At 46.8% G+C, this 20036-nt stretch overlaps 4 protein-coding genes across 10 annotated transcripts in view; 3 read left to right on the top strand and 1 right to left on the bottom strand.

Annotated features, from left to right (window-relative positions):
- LOC121590214 (papilin) overlaps positions 1-20036 on the top strand; it is a 66623-nt gene that overhangs the window by 8815 nt on the left and 37772 nt on the right. The gene's annotated exons all lie outside the window — the stretch shown is intronic.
- Positions 6841-7771, bottom strand: LOC121590219 (cuticle protein-like). Its single transcript, XM_041909691.1, has 2 exons — positions 7678-7771; positions 6841-7597 (listed from the first exon to the last, which is right to left on the bottom strand). Exons 1-2 carry the CDS (start codon positions 7687-7689, stop codon positions 6968-6970), a joined length of 642 nt encoding a protein of 213 aa, XP_041765625.1. The 5' UTR covers positions 7690-7771; the 3' UTR covers positions 6841-6967.
- Positions 11631-12673, top strand: LOC121590215 (cuticle protein-like). Of its 2 annotated transcripts, XM_041909687.1 has the most exons (3): positions 11631-11726; positions 11809-12398; positions 12450-12673. In XM_041909687.1, exons 1-3 carry the CDS (start codon positions 11715-11717, stop codon positions 12586-12588), a joined length of 741 nt encoding a protein of 246 aa, XP_041765621.1. In that variant the 5' UTR covers positions 11631-11714; the 3' UTR covers positions 12589-12673. The 2 variants fall into 2 exon arrangements, with proteins under 2 accessions (XP_041765621.1, XP_041765620.1); XM_041909686.1 differs by having other exon boundaries at positions 11809-12673.
- LOC121589868 (paternally-expressed gene 3 protein-like) lies at positions 14327-18092 on the top strand. The gene is made up of 4 exons (XM_041909079.1): positions 14327-14430; positions 14521-15297; positions 17078-17137; positions 17228-18092. Exons 1-4 carry the CDS (start codon positions 14419-14421, stop codon positions 18002-18004), a joined length of 1626 nt encoding a protein of 541 aa, XP_041765013.1. The 5' UTR covers positions 14327-14418; the 3' UTR covers positions 18005-18092.

The following is a 20036-nucleotide window of genomic DNA, read 5'->3' as shown; positions in this document are numbered from 1 at the left end:
CTCTTTTTCTCAATTTATTTTCCGAAAATCAAACCATGGCAAACACAGCACAAGTAAAGCAAAAAAAAAAACCCTCAAGCCCTTTGGAAAGGTACACAAACACACGGTGCATTAGGAGGATCTTTTCTTGCCCCAACGGTGTACGGGTGGCGTGTAATACAGTTCCGGCGTGGCCAGGTTTCCTCTCCCCGGGTCAGGCATCGGGATGCCGCTCGCCACAGGGATGTGATGGGGTGGTTTTTCCATGCATACGGGCAGTTTGATTATTTTCATTGCCCGTTTCCAGTGCTCCACTCTTTCGTACAGGCGAAAGCCGGAAAACAAACAACAGCCAAGCCGTGCTGGAGTCGCCCGGGAAGTACCAGATTGAACAGAACTCCCTCTTCTCGCTTGCGGAAGATTTCGCCAGTGGTTTGCCAGAATCATGGGGGAAAGAAGGGGGGGGGGGTTCGTTCCGGGGGGGTTTTTGTTTTGATTATGGTGTATTGTTTCTTTGTTGATCGTTTGATTTTATTGCCGTGGCCGTGGTTCTGCCGTGGTCTTTCCAGCAGCAGCATCATCGCGTCGTCCGCGTCTTTGCGCTGATTATTATTTGCATAACGTTCGGCATAAAGTTCGATCTGGGGAGGGACGCACACTGGAAGGAGTAGTGTGTGTATGTGTGTGAGAGTATGTTTGTAGTGCTTGCCGGTGGACCGATGCGGTTTGTCGATGAAGTTTGGAGAAGTCGTGCATTTCGTATGCATTGTTTACTGGGTAGGTTTTGTGCTGTTTGCTGTTGTCGTTAAATCGCGAGGGCAAGATGGGAAATCAAGAACCGTTTGGAAGCTTATGTGTTACATTGGAGGTTCTTTTTTCTGTCTTGTTGCATGATCGCGTGCTATCGAGCCAGCGAATGGGAAGGCTGCAGGCAGCACAAACCCACGTCCAGACGAACGGGTACACGTGTTTTAGAATTTATGGGAGGCTAAAACGAACGAGAAGCATGTGCTTTTCAATTAGATATAAATCCTTTAAAACTCGCATCATTTCGCAAATGTGTGCTTTTAATAACGATAACAAACAGTGTGTCGCGTGTACGCGTTCTGCTCAACCCTGGCGCAGGACACTGTCGTAACATGGGAGCCAGCTTATGACTTCGCGCGACGAAAGACTCTCATCAATCCGATTCTGTTTGATGTATAAATGTGTGTAATATTGTTAGCAAGAAAAAAAAACCCCTTTGCTTTCTCCCTTGGATTCGTAATTCAATTATTCTCCTCGGATCCTCGTCTATTCGCGGATGCTATTCCGCTTTCATACGCGAACTGAGGAACTACGCGCAAGTCGTTTCACGGTGCAGCGGCAGAGTCGGAGAGTCGCACTGGATATTCCTGTTCTCCCATCATGCACGCTCTGTCGGCTGGCTGGCGCGACTAGCCCCTGTGTCGAGTTAATCATAGAAATGCATAAATAAGCCCAGAATCATCATCCACGTCCACGTTGTCTGTGCTGGATGGTCCCCTAGCCGGTATCTAAAACGGGACAGTATCTATCGAGCTGCTGCCTAGTGTCCGCGTGCATCGGTGTACGGTTCTCGTTTTATGGGCACACCATTCACACAAGCCGGACGCCGGCGTGCACTCTGTGACGCCGATTGACGCATTGGTTCTGCCCGCAGTGGAGGTCTGCCCCGCCACGGTTGGTTCAGTGGACTCCAACATTGCCGTCATTGCGCGTTGCATAATAAAATAAAGTCATTAGCTCTCGGCAAGCGCGAAAGGCTTTGGATGGCCAGAACGGCGTAAAGAATACGCCAAACGACGAGCCCGCGCGGGGTTGATGACTGCGACGAAAACGACAACGTCATCATCTTCAGTGTTGCGTGTTGCGGCAAGGAGCGGCATCAAGCACAAAAACTCGTCCCAGCATCCCCCAGAACGACTGTACCGACACGGGCAAGAACGGAGGGAGCGGAGCAAACTTTTTCGTGTGATTATAAAAGTGCAATCTGATCCTTTCGGCGAGATGCATTTTTGTGCAGTGCGCGTACCCGAAACTTGTAAACACACGGTCTGGGGTTTGGCTCCATAGTGTATGATTTTATTTCGGCACGGCAACAAAAAAAAAGAACCCGACAGTCATGTTTGTGAAGGGGCTGCATTACATGCAGTTGTGTTGCAATTTCAGAGAAAAATGTCTCGACAATGGAAGAAAATGGACAAAGCCAAAGGGTACACTTAAAAGCTTATGACATCATTGCATTGTGATAATGCCGTGCAGGAAGCATTGCAGAAACTGCTTCAATCATTTCGTTCGTTTTAATTTACGCACTGTTCAGCATTGAATAAAAGAAGTTTTTGTGCATTTTTTTAAATATAAAAGCCAAGTCTTTCACTCCAACATTCCAGCTTCTGAGCCCAAAGTCCAAAAACTAACTCCAGCGTTGTTGATCTAATCCAGATCGAAGCGATTGGCTGTACTGTTTTCGTCGGAATTTCCCTACGCACATTCCGAGAACTTCACGCAATCCCAAGCAAAAGGGATCGTATGGCACAAAATGAATGAATGGAATCCGCCTGCCTGCTCGTCCGAATGTTTATGAGAATGGGGAAAATTGAATTCCTTCAGCCATTTTCCAGCAAATGCTGCAGAGCAGATGTTGTGATGAACCCATTGGACCCAGCCCAGAATTGATCTTGTTTTTCCGCCTCTATTTCCCTGTTCGCCCGCTTGTGTGTGTGTGTGTGTGTGTGTGATCATAATTTGTCTAGATGGTCTCCGTCTCCGCATTGATGGCCTGGGTGGTCTTCGAATGCCGTTGCGTGATGCGTTTAGTCGAAGCGGTTGTGTGTTTGTTGCAGATGCTGATCATAAGCCAGTTCCTGTCGAATGAGCTGTGTTCCCGGTTGCAAATCCAACTACCCCCTCAGATAGGCGAAGATGCACCATGCGGAAGATACGGCCACCACTTAAGCCAGTCAGCCAGTTGTTCAAGGGTGCATTAAACGTTACGCAAACCGCACCGATGTTGAAGCTATTGGCCGGGGTTGGTGAGTTAAATGTGTATGTTGCTTCCAAGCGAATCATAATGGGTGTGGGAATTTATTACACAAACACAGAGCGTTACTTAGTAGAGGTAAATGCGCTGTACAGAGTTGGGGGATGTTGATTTTGGGTGTAATAACAATAAAAAAACACACACAAACATGCATTTTTGTTCGATTTTGATTAAGGGGCTTATTTTCCATGCACGACTACATGATTGAAAAACAGAAAAAAGAGGGCTTTGAGGAGAGAGATTGAAATTCCCCATTCATACAAATGAATCCCTGCCCATCGATTGCGTGGGGGCGCACAGCAACGTGCCGTTTAATCGGTAGCGATGTTTACTTTACAGATTTCTCATCAAAACTAATAGAATGGATATCCGTTTTACAGTGATCAAGAGAGAGAGAGAGAGAGAGAGAGAGAGAGAGAGAGAGAGAGAGAGAGAGAGAGAGAGAGAGAGAGAGAGAGAGAGAGAGAGAGAGAGAGAGAGAGAGAGAGGGTGAGAATAAGAGAAGGCGGGAAAACACAACCTATCAATCGGCGAACAAACGTGTGGAGAAACAAAAGAGAAGCCTGTATTTTACAACAAAACAGCATCCTGCCGATGGGGGAATTGAAATCGAAAACCTACCACAAACACGCACTGCCATTGGTTCGGGCCGGGGTGGGGAAATGTCGATGAAAAATCACCTAGTATTGGTGACTATTGAAATGTGGTGGATGAAAAAGGAATGATAAAAATAGCTCGATCTCAGTTTTCTCGTTTTACACTCTCTACTAGTTTGTTGTTGTTGTTGCAGTTGTGTGCTTTCTACACTACACACATCGGTTCGAATATCCTGGCCTATGTGCATCCGACTTTAGATGTGTTTGTGTGTGTGTATGTACAATGATTGGCGTTCGTTTGGCGAGAAGATTAACACTTCCCAATCGCCGGAAAAACGGAGCGGGAAGATGGGCGCACGGGCTATTTGAGTACCTTCCGGATAAATGATGATGCGATGGTCATGCATGCATGTGTGTGTGTGTGTGTGTAACAGCTCCCGGGCAGCTTCGACCCGAGTGCGTTATCCTGAATGTTGTGGGCACGTAAAGTGGGCGCCACGTAATTCGAATCCCCGGCAGTCATTATCCGCAATCAATTTCACACCAGCCCACTTAGTGCGATCGCAACGGGCGCGGGGGCTAATGGGCGGCCGTGGAAAGATGATGGTGGCCTCACGCCATCCCCAGCAACGACCAAATCCAGCAAGCAAACCACACGCCGCTTGGAACTGCTGGCTCGAACGACTCCGTGACAAGGATCATCGGCCCATCGGTCTTCCCCGCGGTGGTCCATTCATCTTCACTGACAGTATCGCTGGGGAAAGTGACACACACACACACACACTGAAAAGGAATTAATGGTGTCATCAGCTAGCGGTGGTGTGCGTAATTGATATTTGTTTCGGGCAGCTAATTTGTGAGATCTCGAAACCCTACAGCATCGCCCAATAGCCAACCTGGTTTGTAGGTGTTTGTAGTTCATTAATTGTCGACAGTGTGTTTGCGTTTGTCTGGTTTGGGGAGAGGATAAAGATTCTGGGGTACGTTGGTAACGGGCGTGCTGTGGGGCTGTTGGGAAGGATATGTACAACACACAAGCAGCTACACAATTATGCTTCACAAACACACACACACGCACGCACCGCATGGCTTTGAGGTGTAGGACATTTTCCGGGTGGGAATGCTTTTTTATGTATTCTTTTTTTTTGTTGTTGCTCCAACTCATACAAATTATTCACTTGCATTGATGAACACACGGATTATTTACACATTTAAACAACCATACTTCTGCGCGATTGAACGGTGTTGCCATTGGTACAACTGTTCGGTACTTTGTTTGCGCTAGCCAGCCGGAAGTACTGATTGTTAGGCTACAACAGGGCCGCGCTTACACTCGCTTCTGATCACGCAGCAATCAACACCGCTGCGTGCATTGCAATTTTGTCGCCCGTCCCTTCCCTTGCCCGTGTACGTGGACGTGTGGGGTTGGGTCGTAAATTCGCGGACCCGTTTTTACATGCGCAACCTCTCGAAGCGCGCGGCGCGGTGCAAGGAGCGAAATTGTGATTTGTAATCCAAACACAAATTCAATTTTCTCGATTTACCTCGATTTGTTGATTCGCGGGCCTTTCCCCGCGAACGCCACGGGTCGGAAAATGGATCCTACGCACACCTTCCCTTCCCAAACCCAACCTGTCCCCACGTAGCAGTGCACTGTGTCGTTTGTTTGCTGGTATTCTTCGTTTGTCGATTCTTCGAGCGTAACCAAAAAATCGGTAACATTGATTGAAGTTTTCCACACACCATCGAAAAAAAAAAAATACGGGAAGCGAGCGGAAGTGGGATTCCGTCACCCGGGATGAAGCCGGGTCGGTCCTGCAGGGGTAGACGAGAGCCTGTGTTTGCTCTTTTTGCTCCGTCACCAGCAGCTGCCGCGTCCCAGTGGTGCTGGTGTCCCGCTCCCTCGATCGATATAAACAAATGTAATTGAAATTCTGACGCTTTTCCGGTGGGGCGGGATTTTTTACATCTTTATCAATCTATGGGCGGCCACTTTACGCGTTGAACCGAGCGCCCACAATGAAGCCACTAATGGTCGGGCTGCTCCGATCAGGTGACAAAACGCTTACGATTCCTCTTCTGCCATCACGAACGCCAACCGAAGCCTTGGCACAGTGCCGCTGATGAACTGTCCGTCAACCTTTCTCCCCTTCAATCTGGGGATGAACTTTCGGGACGACGTGTACGGGTCTGAATGAGCGAGAGGAAACGAGAAACGGTTTTCCACACCGGTAAAACTGTTGTCGCGCGTATTCAATCTGCATTTGTCACGTCGATGTGAGTTTTCCTTCACGAGAGGGGCAGCAATGGAAAAAAGGCGACAGATTTGACACCTTTCTCGATGGCGGGAATAAGCAATCGTTCTTTTTTTGTGCGAGGGAATCAAAGCAAAGGAGGCCCAATAATATATTCATACCGTGTATCAAGTGTCGCAAAAATTTGCCTCATCTCGTCTCGGGGGAAGCTCCTGTTGCCCGAGGTTCGCCGTGCCACTTTTTCGGTCCGCTTTGCCGGACGACATGTGCAAGCACGCCACGTGTTTGGGGTGTGTGTGAGCTGTCGTACAGGAAACGATGACGAGCGGAAGTGGCAAATGAGAAGAGAGAAACGTAAAGCTGGAAGTCGGGTGGACTGGAAACTGGAAAGCGACAAATCACTGATATCGACAGGCGCCTTTGTGGTGGAGTTTCCTTCCGCGTCCGCGTGGTGTGTCAAAATTTGGTGGTCTTAGGCGGGTCTTGCGGCGGGAGTGTACTTTCGATAAGGATAAAGCGACCCCAGCGATGGGTGAACGAACGAGGGTTTTGAGCGATTTCCGGTTCCTGATATTTTTGTGGCGTGCGGTTTAAGTTTGGGCGACAAGGCGAGGTGAATCGTTTTGAGGGTTGCAAACACACACACACATACACCACATCTGGTCGTTGCTTCGTGGCCGTCTCCTCGTCGTTTGAGCGACAGTTGCTTTAATCTTTTGCTGAACGTCCGGAAATCACAGAAAGTGGCCGGGCAGATGGGAAGAGCAGAATCTACTATCACACGACATCAAACGGTTTTGCAAGTTCATAAACAAAGCCCCAGCAACTGCTGATGAACCTGATCGTACATGTCGCCGGATCAGGTCGTACCGGAATAGCACTTGGTTACTATACTCTTTAAGGAATAGAGCCACATTAACTCACAAAAAAGCGTACACAAGATTGTAGGTTTCAGGTAGGGATCTGTGCTAGATCCAACTCGTTTTTGCCATAGCGTGTATTGCAAATCTGTACAATAAATATCATCTCAGTTCCGTCAAACATAACATGGTCAACATCAAACAGTCTTTAGGCGCTTAGTGGTAGGAAGCGTAGGCCGGGGCGGCGTACGACAGAGCCGGCTGCGACACGTAGGTCTTGGCCACTGGAGCGGCGTACGACAGAGTCGGCTGCGACACGTAGGTCTTGGTGGCGACCGGAGCGGCGTACGAGATGGTCTTGGCTACCGGGGCGGCGTACGAGATGGTCTTGGCTACCGGGGCGGCATAAGCGACGGCGGGCTGAGCAATGACCTTGGTGGCGACCGGGGCAGCAGCGACGATGGTCTTGGCGGCCAGCGGCTCACGGTGGACGACAGCGTTGAATCCGTTGTGCGGGTCGGCAGTGTACTCGACGGTACGCTTGGTGCCATCGGGGTCAACGACGGAGTACGATCCCTGGACAACATCTCCGCTGCGCGACTCCTGCTGGGACTTGGAGTCTCCGGTCAGGGCGTCCGAGATGCCGTACGAGAACGAGTACTGCGGGTTCGCGTCGTACTCCTCTGGCTGGGCGGCGTACGCGACCTTGGCGATCGGAGCAGCGGCATAAGCGACCTTGGCGACCGGGGCAGCAGCAACGTAGGCCGGCGCAGCGGCATAGCTGACAGCGGGCGAGGCAATCAATCCAGCGCGGGCAACAGCCACCAGAGCGGCGAACACGACAAACTAGAGCGAACGGGGAAGAATGTACGAATCGTTAGCATCGAAAATACCACCACCGGGCTGCACCGGGCACACCACCTTACCTTGAAGGCCATGGTTGTTGGTGCTTTGCAGATGTTGGAGCTGTTGTTCGCTGTGCAGAGAACTCGACCGAACTGTGCCGTGATCGGTGAACGGTGAACCAATTTATACCGCGCTGACCGAACGAGGGCTGACGTAACAGTAGCGCTGGGTTGAGTTGTATCGACGCCGGTTTGGCACTGTTGGCGAGAGCTGGAGACTGGCGGGCCTGGAGCGGTAGTGGATCGGTGGGGCGATTTTGATCACGCCGGCAGCATGTGTATTTTCTCACGTGTGCCCAAACGTGAGTGAGTTCGATGCCTTCACTTTTTGCTACGACGAGTTTGGGCGCGAGCCACCGTTTGGCACGCGTACCGGTTCGCACCCTCTCGAGGACACACTGATCGCGGACACACTGTTGTCAAGCGACTTTTGGAGCTCGCAAAAACATCGAACTTCCTGGCATTGGTTCGCAAAGCATAAGGGCAGAGATTATGCTGTAGAAACCTAAGATCAGGATGGAACAATGTAATGTCCCAGGAAGTATTCTGTTTTCTGAATATGCTAGTCTTAGAAATTGGCTGCCGTTCGAATTCTGCTTCAGCAAACACTTCACAAGCAACTTCTGATTGGCAGCATGAATGCTACCGGCATTACATTCTACCCAGACAAGTTAGAGAGGTTCTCCACTTTCGATGGAATCGATATTGGACCCCTTCATCTGAAGCGGTAGAGCTGTACACAGAAGTTTTGAAGAAACCTGGTTTGAGAACAACAGAACGCACGGATGAATGCAATCGGTTGACCATCGGCGATGGTCACGTGGACATTGGATGGCCCGAAACCTAAGCAACAAGACATCGTCGTTCTTCAAGAGGAAGAGTGGCACGCTTAGGTGCACCTGAAAATATGTTTGCCTATTGTTATGATCAAGTGCACTGGAGCATGCTAGTAGTTTCCGCAAACACAAACTTATTTTAACCTACGCTTCTGCCCCCACAAGAGAACCACAGTCCACAGTCCCGAGTATTATAGTGTTTTTGTTTGCAAACTGTGCAAAGTTTAATTTGATTTGCTTGCCTCGTTTACGCTGAGCTTTTGCTGAGTCTCGCTCCCCAATGTTGAAAGTAAATTTCAGTACAAAAGTTTGCCACCCGTGCGCGCTACCTTGTGTGTGTGTGTATGTCACTGGCTGTATCGAGCGTACGGTGAAAGTGATGGAATTAAATTTACTACAAGAACTTGAGCTACAGCAACTTCAGCAATACTGGTCGGTGTTCGAAATTCTATTACAAGCCGTTTTTACCTCTTTCGCATGGCGCCAAGCACGAGAGGTGAACCGTGTGAAGAAAATTAAATCAGCTTTCCTTCCACCAACATGTCGGCGACGGTTATTGGCATCGTAAAACCGCGCCATAGGAGCGGTCTTCCGCCGATGGGGCCCCGTTCAACATGACAATCGTAGCAAGAGAGTGAAAGGGATGGTTGGATATAAGGAGTGCAAGTGGGAGAGAAGTTCTTCTCCTTCTTCAAACAAGAATACCATGCTGGTACATCATATTTTTACTGCACTCGCCCACCAATTTATCTTCGCGCTGTAGTTGTGCAATTAAATGCACAGAAAAAGTGTGTGTTTTTTTTAGGTTTGCTCTTGTTTGTTGCTCTTTCCAGCTACACAGTGGAGCCAAATTTTATTGCCCTTGTTGTGTGTATGCTCGTAGCGGGCTGACGAGGGCTTACTATGACCAAGAAGAGACTAACTAAATGTTGCACTCATCAGCACACGAATGTGATTTGTAAATTTATTATCTGCATGCAGGCTCTGGCGGTGTTGCTGATGATACCGACAGGGTTCGTTTATGAGGCAATTTTATAACACACACACACACACACACACACACACACACACACACACACACACACACCTTTCCGTTCTGGACGGAATGAGGATACGTTTATAGAAGCGATAGACTGGCTCACTAACGAACTCTTGTGCTTGTGGACGATGAGTGAAGCGAAGGGAGTAACGAAACAAGGAGATTTGCAATGCAATCAGACTCTTAACGGACTCCAAGACTCGCCATCATTATCATTAGCATTTCAATTGCATTACTTCTTGGTTCTTTGCGTCGAAACACTGCAAAGCATATTTGAAAAAAGGATGGTAAATTAGAGCAAAAACGCCGAGACATCTCTTCCGATCCGCGAAACATTGGATCATTTAAAGCGGAACCAAAAGGCTCAATGTTACACGACGCTGCAGCTTAGATCCCAGCGTAACCCTTCGCAACCTTCGTACGGTTCAAACACCTCTTGGCGATACCTTTTTGGCGATTAGACGGACATACACGATCGTTAGCATCGGGCGAGTGCGGCTTACACACTCGCCCTAAAGACGTGTGCCCCAAAACCATCCAATCACCTTGACCGTGTGTCATTGTCAAAGTACCTAACGGGTGAGTCCTCCCCCCAGGTTCTCTACGGCTTGAAACTGTCGTCCGTGGGTACGCCCGGGGGAAGGTTGCGCCCAAACGCGTCTCTCGAAACGAGGAACCGGTTTCCGTTCGTCGTACACCTTCTGCGGGTACGTCGGGTGTGTGTTTGTGCAAATTCCAGCGAATCTCTCATCACTCGTCCCGATGAGGCACCAGCCGGAGAAGGGTTTAGTTTAGAGGACCCTCGATGTTGCCCTCCTGTGGCGTGTGCAGAGCTGTTGGTGTAGTTGGCTTGCCAAAAAGGAAGCCGATGTTACGCTGTGAGACTGATCGTGCTGTTTGGCCGAAGGTTTCCGCATGACTCCCGTGAAGGATGATGGTTAGAATGCGTGTCAAAAGCATAGTGTGGATACCGCTGTTCCAATTCACCTGTTGTGAAAGAAAATTAGAAAAACGTCATATTTTGATGCATGACAGACTTCATGTCCAGCGGGAAGTGATTGGGAACCAGCGAATGAATTTGTGGCGGACAGCAAGTGTGCTAGTCTGAAAAACTTACTTAAGTTTTATACAAATCCATGTGCCAATTCAAAGTCATTTTAAATCCCTGCATTGTCAAATGTAACAATACACCAGCCCGCAACTAGGTCAAACAGTTGCGCACTCGTTACGTACTGCGCAAAACTCGAGATGCGTGGGATTCGATTAACGAATCTGAGCGACACTTTAAAAGGCGGTGAATGTCAGGGTCCTGCTCGTGTAATATGTTTGTCTGGTTAGTGGGTCACTCCGGGGCGTTTGCAAAATGTTGTCCTGCTTTAGGAATTGTATAAAGATTTCCATATTACAAATGTTTTCGCTTTTTTGTGTATGTTCTTACACTTCAAACCGGGCGATCCATGGAACGAGTTCGTTTGTTTTCTTCGGATGTTCGCACGCCCAAGACAGAATATCGCAGTAAAAGAGAATTTCAAACTGGATATGCCATTTGGCGTTACATAATATCAAGGACAGTTGTCCCATGGCCAAGAATAAAAGTGAAAGTGTATCGATTTTGTTCTAGCCGGTTTCGGAATATGTGTTACTGAAAAATTACTCTTTATTTGCTGCAATAAGCTTACTTTTTGAACAACGGAACCGTTGCATATTCAATTTCGGTTGGAAATAAATGGATAACATACAAGAAATTGTTTCACAGTATTGCAGGCATGAAAAGTATTCGTAGAAACATTTATCGTTGACAAAGTAGCGTCCACGGATGTGGTCCACAGAGTGGATTAACAATAGTGCAACTCATGCCAGTTGCTAGTGTGCTTCAGTAATGTTGTGGAATTCAAAATCACATCGTTTACCGACCAAGAACGCACGAATGTGACCTTTTAGTAACGCCTTTTTAAAAGTGAAGGCAACGAACTCAAGTTCAAGCACGGCTCGGCACGGCAAAAATCGTAATATTGGTCCGCCGTCGAAAACGTTGGTCGGCGTCGGAAAACCGGAAAAGACGTTGTCGTTTGAACCATTTCGTTGTGCTTCATTTCGTATAAATTGGATCACCGGTCCCAATCACGGTACAGTTCGATTGAATCCTTTGTACTGTGAACAACATCACCTCTCCAACAGTCAACATGGCCTTCAAGGTAAGGTGTGCTGAGGTAGCACGGTGCAGATGTGGCTTGTGCAGTGTTTTGTATCGTTGGTTTTCTTTTGTTATCCCGATAGTTCCTGACTTTCGCCGCTCTGGTCGCCGTTGCCCGCGCTGGCCTCATTGCCTCGCCAGCAGTTTCCTACGCTGCTGCTCCGGCTCTCGTTGCTGCCCCAGTCGCCAAAGTCGCTTATGCCGCTGCCCCGATCGCCAAGGTCGCGTACGCCGCCCAGCCAGAGGAGTACGACGCGAACCCGCAGTACTCGTTCTCGTACGGCATCTCGGACGCCCTGACCGGAGACTCCAAGTCCCAGCAGGAGTCGCGCAGCGGAGATGTTGTCCAGGGATCGTACTCCGTCGTTGACCCCGATGGCACCAAGCGTACCGTCGAGTACACGGCCGACCCACACAACGGATTCAACGCTGTCGTCCACCGTGAGCCGCTGGCCGCCAAGACCATCGTCGCTGCTGCCCCGGTCGCCACCAAGGTCATTGCTCAGCCCGCCGTCGCTTATGCCGCCCCGGTAGCCAAGACCATCTCGTACGCCGCTCCGGTCGCCACCAAGACCTACGTGTCGCAGCCAGCTCTGTCCTATGCCGCCCCTCTGACCAAGACCTACGTGTCGCAGCCAGCTCTGTCCTATGCCGCTCCAGTGGCCAAGACCATCTCTTACTCCGCTCCTCTGGCTACCAAGACCTACGTGTCGCAACCGACTATCTCTTACTCCGCTCCTCTGGCCACCAAGACCTACGTGTCGCAGCCGGCTATCTCTTACGCCGCTCCTCTGGCCACCAAGACCTACGTGTCGCAGCCGGCTCTGTCGTACGCCGCCCCAGCCTACGCTTACCAGCACTAAATCCTGAAAAGACTTGATTGGACTGTTACAAAATGAAAGTTATTTATTGCAAGAAAAAATCAAATACAAAACTGTGAACTGAAAACGTTGTTATTTGAATTCCAATTATGTCTTCTTCGATTGAATGTCTGCTTGAGCTATGATAATATGCCATATCTACTATTGCTATGCAAATATTGTTTGACAAGCCGTTAATAGACAGTCAAAAAGATATGGTGCCATCGTTATTTCATAATTTCATAATTTCTCCCCAGGCAGTTCAGGAAGTATTAGGAATTAATATAACACCAATGTTTAAAATCTTTAATGTTCTAGCTGCTTGTAGTTCGTTCTTCTAAAAGAGGTTTTAGATATCTTGAACTTTGGTTGTCCTTTTTAAACCTTTTTTGACAATCCTTAATGTATCTTATTTTAATATAAGATCATTTGACTTGCATGATATCAAAATTGTGTTTTATAATAATTGTAAGATGGAATGGTTTTCAAGCCCCGAATGAACCGCACTCGCATACGTAGGACTAACTATCTTGCTATGTGTAATCAATAAGTCTCTGAAAGCCAAGCCAACTAGTGGTATAGGCAGGCCTTGACTGACAGTGGTTGTTGTGCTAAAGAAGAAGAAGAAGAAGAAGAATAAAACATGATAAGTATTCAAAGAAAATCGATTTCACCCATATCGGACCACCCTATGGTAGCAAGGACTAACTATTCAAATACCTCTAAGAGTCTGGATTGTAAAAATCGCGTAGGTGTTTGCGCCATAGATGATGAAGAAGAAGAAGTGTATCACCATATCACATTTGCCACAAAAATGATCTTAAGATCAACCCTGAATAGACAGTTAGCCGACTGACTTTGTCTTACTTGTCTTACTGATTACTTCTGAGTCATTGTTGAGTTTGGCCTTTCTGTCATGAAATGACAGAGACAAGCGGATTTTCTAAGCGATTGCTTACGATTTTGCAAAGCAGTAGGACATTTGTTTGCATCCATCAATCATCATATTTTTTGAGTGAAGTTTAACATGGACTATGGGGCTCAAGATAATAAGGGTTGAACTAAGTAGATAATTTCTATTTGCTTAACTACACCTTATGATTTACTCAAAAGATTGAAATAAACTTGTTTATGTATTACTTAGCAAAATTAGTCCCTCAAGCAATAAGTGACTTACGTAGAACAAGTTGTAATGAGTGCAATGAACCTATGAAAGCCTAATATTAATTATGATGTACGCTATTACTACAGAATTTGAAGTGTTCAAACAATTATTCTGGTAAACAACAGTCCTCACCTTTTTAACACCATCGATGAATTATTTAACATAATTTTTGGACAAAGCAAAAATCGTTACACTAATGCATTAACGTTGATGAAATTTGTTCGATTGACATGACAACACATCAATACCTCCCAAAAACAAAGATGAAACATGCGTATGAGTCTGCTGCAAAACGCTCAATACATTTCACAATCCAGGAAGATCGCTGAAGTAAAAAGGGAAAGTGTCCAAAATTGGTCTCCAGTTCATTCTTTTCCTGAATCGTATGGTCATATAGCGGTATGCGACACGCACATATACACCACGGTCATTGAACGGAATGACCTGTTACGGTTTGGAGAGGGAGATCACACACTATCGAAAACTCGATTGAGCTCGGCTTTATCCTTCCCTCGCCAACGCTCTCTCATTTTTCTGATGCAATTTGAGACTCAAGAACAGAAGTGTAGCAGACCGCTTGGTCCGTATAAATACCATGTTGACAGTGAACTAGAGCACAGTTCAATCTGCAGCATTCAACAGTGAACAAGTCACCAAAACATCTCAACATGGCATTCAAGGTAGGTTCCTACAAAGGATCCGTGTTTCCTAATGGAGGAACTTCGAAAACCATCCAGGAAATGGTCATTAATATCAATTCCTTTCGTTAGTTTGTGATCTTCGCCGCTGTGGTGGCCGTTGCCCGTGCTGGCCTCATTGCCTCGCCAGCAGTTTCCTACGCTGCTGCTCCGGCTCTCGTTGCTGCCCCAGTCGCCAAGGTCGCTTATGCCGCTGCCCCGATCGCCAAGGTCGCGTACGCCGCCCAGCCAGAGGAGTACGACGCGAACCCGCAGTACTCGTTCTCGTACGGCATCTCGGACGCCCTGACCGGAGACTCCAAGTCCCAGCAGGAGTCGCGCAGCGGAGATGTTGTCCAGGGATCGTACTCCGTCGTTGACCCCGATGGCACCAAGCGTACCGTTGACTACACTGCTGACCCGCACAACGGATTCAACGCTGTCGTCCGCCGTGAGCCTCTGGCCGCCAAGACCATCGTCGCTGCTGCCCCGGTCGCCACCAAGGTCATTGCTCAGCCCGCCGTCGCTTATGCCGCCCCGGTAGCCAAGACCATCTCGTACGCCGCTCCGGTCGCCACCAAGACCTACGTGTCGCAGCCAGCTCTGTCCTATGCCGCCCCTCTGACGAAGACCTACGTGTCGCAGCCAGCTCTGTCCTATGCCGCTCCAGTGGCCAAGACCATCTCTTACTCCGCTCCTCTGGCCACCAAGACCTACGTGTCGCAGCCGGCTATCTCTTACTCCGCTCCTCTGGCCACCAAGACCTACGTGTCGCAGCCGGCTATCTCTTACGCCGCTCCTCTGGCCACCAAGACCTACGTGTCGCAGCCGGCTCTGTCGTACGCCGCCCCAGCCTACGCTTACCAGCACTAAATCCTGAAAAGACTTGATTGGACTGTTACAAAATGAAAGTTATTTATTGCAAGAAAAAATCAAATACAAAACTGTGAACTGAAAACGTTGTTATTTGAATTCCAATTATGTCTTCTTCGATTGAATGTCTGCTTGAGCTATGATAATATGCCATATCTACTATTGCTATGCAAATATTGTTTGACAAGCCGTTAATAGACAGTCAAAAAGATATGGTGCCATCGTTATTTCATAATTTCAAAATTTCTCCCCAGGAAGCTCAGGAAGTATTAGGAATTAATATAACACCAATGTTTAAAATCTTTAATGTTCTAGCTGCTTGTAGTTCGTTCTTCTAAAAAAAGATTTTAGATATCTTGAACTTTGGTTGTCCTTTTTAAACCTTTTTTGACAATCCTTAATGTATCTTATTTTAATATAAGATCATTTGACTTGCATGATATCAAAATTGTGTTTTATAATAATTGTAAGATGGAATGGTTTTCAAGCCCCGAATGAACCGCACTCGCATACGTAGGACTAACTATCTTGCTATGTGTAATCAATAAGTCTCTGAAAGTCAAGCCAACTAGTGGTATAGGCAGGCCTTGACTGACAGTGGTTGTTGTGCTAAAGAAGAAGAAGAAGAATAAAACATGATAAGTATTCAAAGAAAATCGATTTCACCCATATCGGACCACCCTATGGTAGCAAGGACTAACTATTCAAATACCTCTAAGAGTCTGGATTGTAAAAATCGCGTAGGTGTTTGCGCCATAGATGATGAAGAAGAAGAAGTGTATCACCATATCACATTTGCTACAAAAATGATCTTAAGATCAACCCTGAATAGACAGTTAGCCGACTGACTTTGTCTTACTTGTCTTACTGATTACTTCTGAGTCATTGTTGAGTTTGGCCTTTCTGTCATGAAATGACAGAGACAAGCGGATTTTCTAAGCGATTGCTTACGATTTTGCAAAGCAGTAGGACATTTGTTTGCATCCATCAATCATCATATTTCTTGAGTGAAGTTTAACATGGACTATGGGGCTCAAGATAATAAGGGTTGAACTAAGTAGATAATTTCTATTTGCTTAACTACACCTTATGATTTACTCAAAAGATTGAAATAAACTTGTTTATGTATTACTTAGCAAAATTAGTCCCTCAAGCAATAAGTGACTTACGTAGAACAAGTTGTAATGAGTGCAATGAACCTATGAAAGCCTAATATTAATTATGATGTACGCTATTACTACAGAATTTGAAGTGTTCAAACAATTATTCTGGTAAACAACAGTCCTCACCTTTTTAACACCATCGATGAATTATTTAACATAATTTTTGGACAAAGCAAAAATCGTTACACTAATGCATTAACGTTGATGAAATTTGTTCGATTGACATGACAACACATCAATACCTCCCAAAAACAAAGATGAAACATGCGTATGAGTCTGCTGCAAAACGCTCAATACATTTCACAATCCAGGAAGATCGCTGAAGTAAAAAGGGAAAGTGTCCAAAATTGGTCTCCAGTTCATTCTTTTCCTGAATCGTATGGTCATATAGCGGTATGCGACACGCACATATACACCACGGTCATTGAACGGAACGACCTGTTACGGTTTGGAGAGGGAGATCACACACTATCGAAAACTCGATTGAGCTCGGCTTTATCCTTCCCTCGCCAACGCTCTCTCATTTTTCTGATGCAATTTGAGACTCAAGAACAGAAGTGTAGCAGACCGCTTGGTCCGTATAAATACCATGTTGACAGTGAACTAGAGCACAGTTCAATCTGCAGCATTCAACAGTGAACAAGTCACCAAAACATCTCAACATGGCATTCAAGGTAGGTTCCTACAAAGGATCCGTGTTTCCTAATGGAGGAACTTCGAAAACCATCCAGGAAATGGTCATTAATATCAATTCCTTTCGTTAGTTTGTGATCTTCGCCGCTGTGGTGGCCGTTGCCCGTGCTGGCCTCATTGCCTCGCCAGCAGTTTCCTACGCTGCTGCTCCGGCTCTCGTTGCTGCCCCAGTCGCCAAGGTCGCTTATGCCGCTGCCCCGATCGCCAAGGTCGCGTACGCCGCCCAGCCAGAGGAGTACGACGCGAACCCGCAGTACTCGTTCTCGTACGGCATCTCGGACGCCCTGACCGGAGACTCCAAGTCCCAGCAGGAGTCGCGCAGCGGAGATGTTGTCCAGGGATCGTACTCCGTCGTTGACCCCGATGGCACCAAGCGTACCGTTGACTACACTGCTGACCCGCACAACGGATTCAACGCTGTCGTCCGCCGTGAGCCTTTGGCCGCCAAGACCATCGTCGCTGCTGCCCCGGTCGCCACCAAGGTCATTGCTCAGCCCGCCATCGCTTATGCCGCCCCGGTAGCCAAGACCATCTCGTACGCCGCCCCGGTCGCCACCAAGACCTACGTGTCGCAGCCAGCTCTGTCCTATGCCGCCCCTCTGACCAAGACCTACGTGTCGCAGCCAGCTCTGTCCTATGCCGCCCCTCTGACCAAGACCTACGTGTCGCAGCCAGCTCTGTCCTATGCCGCTCCAGTGGCCAAGACCATCTCTTACTCCGCTCCTCTGGCCACCAAGACCTACGTGTCGCAGCCGGCTATCTCTTACGCCGCTCCTCTGGCCACCAAGACCTACGTGTCGCAGCCGGCTCTGTCGTACGCCGCCCCGGCTTACGCTTACCAGCACTAAATCCTAAAAATACTTGATTGGACTGTTACAAAATGAAAGTTATTTATTCTAAGAAGAAAAAGGCAAATACAAAACGGTGAAATGAAAATATTGTTGTTGAGATCTGCATAATTTCCAAGATTCTTCTTGAGTACAGAAATCTTTGTATGCAATCGTGAAATGAATGGGAAAATGGGTTTCATTTAATACGATCAATATCGCAATACACAATTCTGCAGAATGTTCAGGAAATACTAGAAATTAGTGTACATTTAAAGTTGAAATAATTTTTTCTTGAGCTTTTTGCAGCTTTGATTTTGAATGAGGGCTAGTAACTCTTGATGTCAAGATTGTACTTTTAAACCTGTTTTTTAATCTGTATATATTGATGATGATGATGATGATGTATTCAGGGCATGTATAATGGGATGTATAATGGGCATTGGAAATTATGCATTTGAGCAAATGTTCCCTAAAATTTAATATGCTCCCGCAAGACCTGAATAGGAACCTTTTTTCACATTGTTTATTGTTCCATTTTCTAACTTGCTTGATTCGAAAACTGGTTTTATGTTGATATTGTGTAAAGTATTATGAGTACTTACTTACTTACTTATCCGGCGCTACAACCGCTTTGCGGTCTAGACCTGCCTCAGGAGTGTCCGAAACCGCTCACGGTCTCGCGCTTTCGTCTACCAGTCCGTTATCCCGGCCTTAATGGCGGACGCATTCACGCCATCTTGCCACCTCAATTTGGGCCTACCACGCCTCCTCTGTGCTTGTGGACGGCCTAAAAAAACTTTACGGGCTGGGTCGACCGTTTCCATGCGTTCTCCATTGTCCTTTCACACAAACGGGGCCAAGTATCCTTCGGAGCATCTTCCTCTCGAACGCGGCTTAAAGGGTTTCGTCAGATTTGGACAGCGTCCATGTCTCAGAGGCGCATCTGAGTAAAGTATAATAAGTATTCAATCAATATTTCTATCTTGTTACATGATAGGTAAACAGCACCAAAGTTAAATTTATATATTCTAAAATTTAATGTTCACCTAATTAGATTCGTCGTAAAAATATTTGTTCTATTCTATACACACAATTGATCCTACAAGACCGGATGAGATCAATTCTACTATGTACAATCCTACTGTAGCACGGAAAAACTACCATGTTAGTCAAATATACGGCTTCAGTCGATTTATGTTGTTTTACTTGCATTACTGACAACTTAAAATAATCATGCTGATAACATGATAATAACAGAAATAATCAGGTGCATTAGGTTGATCAGACAGTCCCGTGGTAATGTCGCCAACTCGCACTACTTAACAATATGCTTGTGGTGGGTACAAGTATTGTATAAACCAGTGGTCTCCAACCTGTGGTCCGTGGCGTTAACAGATGTGGTCCGCGAAAGAACTTATTTTTGAAGAAGATAAACTAATTACTATACATATCGTGCAATTTTTTCCCACAATCAAGAAGGTTGTAGAGCACTGGTATAAACCGTCCCCGCAGCAAGTACTGACTTTCTGGCTGTGTGGTACTAAATAATTCTTGATAGCCTGTAAATGCCGGCATGGCCGCGTAGGTCATTATGCTAAAGAAAAAAAAAAATGAATCCAGTACACGGCAGAAATACGTGGGAAAATTGTTTGATCCAAGAAGTGAATGAATTTGAAAAGTATCCCCATTTCTTTCGCAAACATAACCTATTTTTACACCAACAATGAAGTATTTAGCACCGTTGCCTGACTAATGTTTGGTCAGACACAGAATAATTCAATTATAAGACTTTCATTCAAGACAGATCTCACAATTCAGGAAGATCGCTGAGGTAAAAGGGAAAGTGATCGAAATTGGTCTCCAGTTCATTCTTTTCCTGAATTGTACGGCCATATAGCGGTATGCGACACGTACATTTACACCACGGTCATTGAACGGAACGACCTGTTACGGTTTGGAGAGGGAGATCACACACTATCGAAAACTCGATTGAGCTCGGCTTTATCCTTCCCTCGCCAACGCTCTCTCATTTTTCTGATGCAATTTGAGA

This window comes from Anopheles merus, chromosome 2R (assembly GCF_017562075.2).
Source record: "Anopheles merus strain MAF chromosome 2R, AmerM5.1, whole genome shotgun sequence".
In the NCBI taxonomy this organism is placed as follows: Eukaryota; Metazoa; Arthropoda; class Insecta; order Diptera; family Culicidae; genus Anopheles; species Anopheles merus.
This window is presented reverse-complemented; position numbering and strand designations above follow the sequence as displayed.

Excerpts from the sequence above, each read along its gene's own strand:
- LOC121589868 (XM_041909079.1), top strand. Across the intron at positions 15,298-17,077 it reads CAGCCTACGCTTACCAGCAC|TTCAATCTGCAGCATTCAAC; the intron begins TAAATCCTGAAA and ends ACTAGAGCACAG. Across the intron at positions 17,138-17,227 it reads ATCTCAACATGGCATTCAAG|TTTGTGATCTTCGCCGCTGT; the intron begins GTAGGTTCCTAC and ends TCCTTTCGTTAG.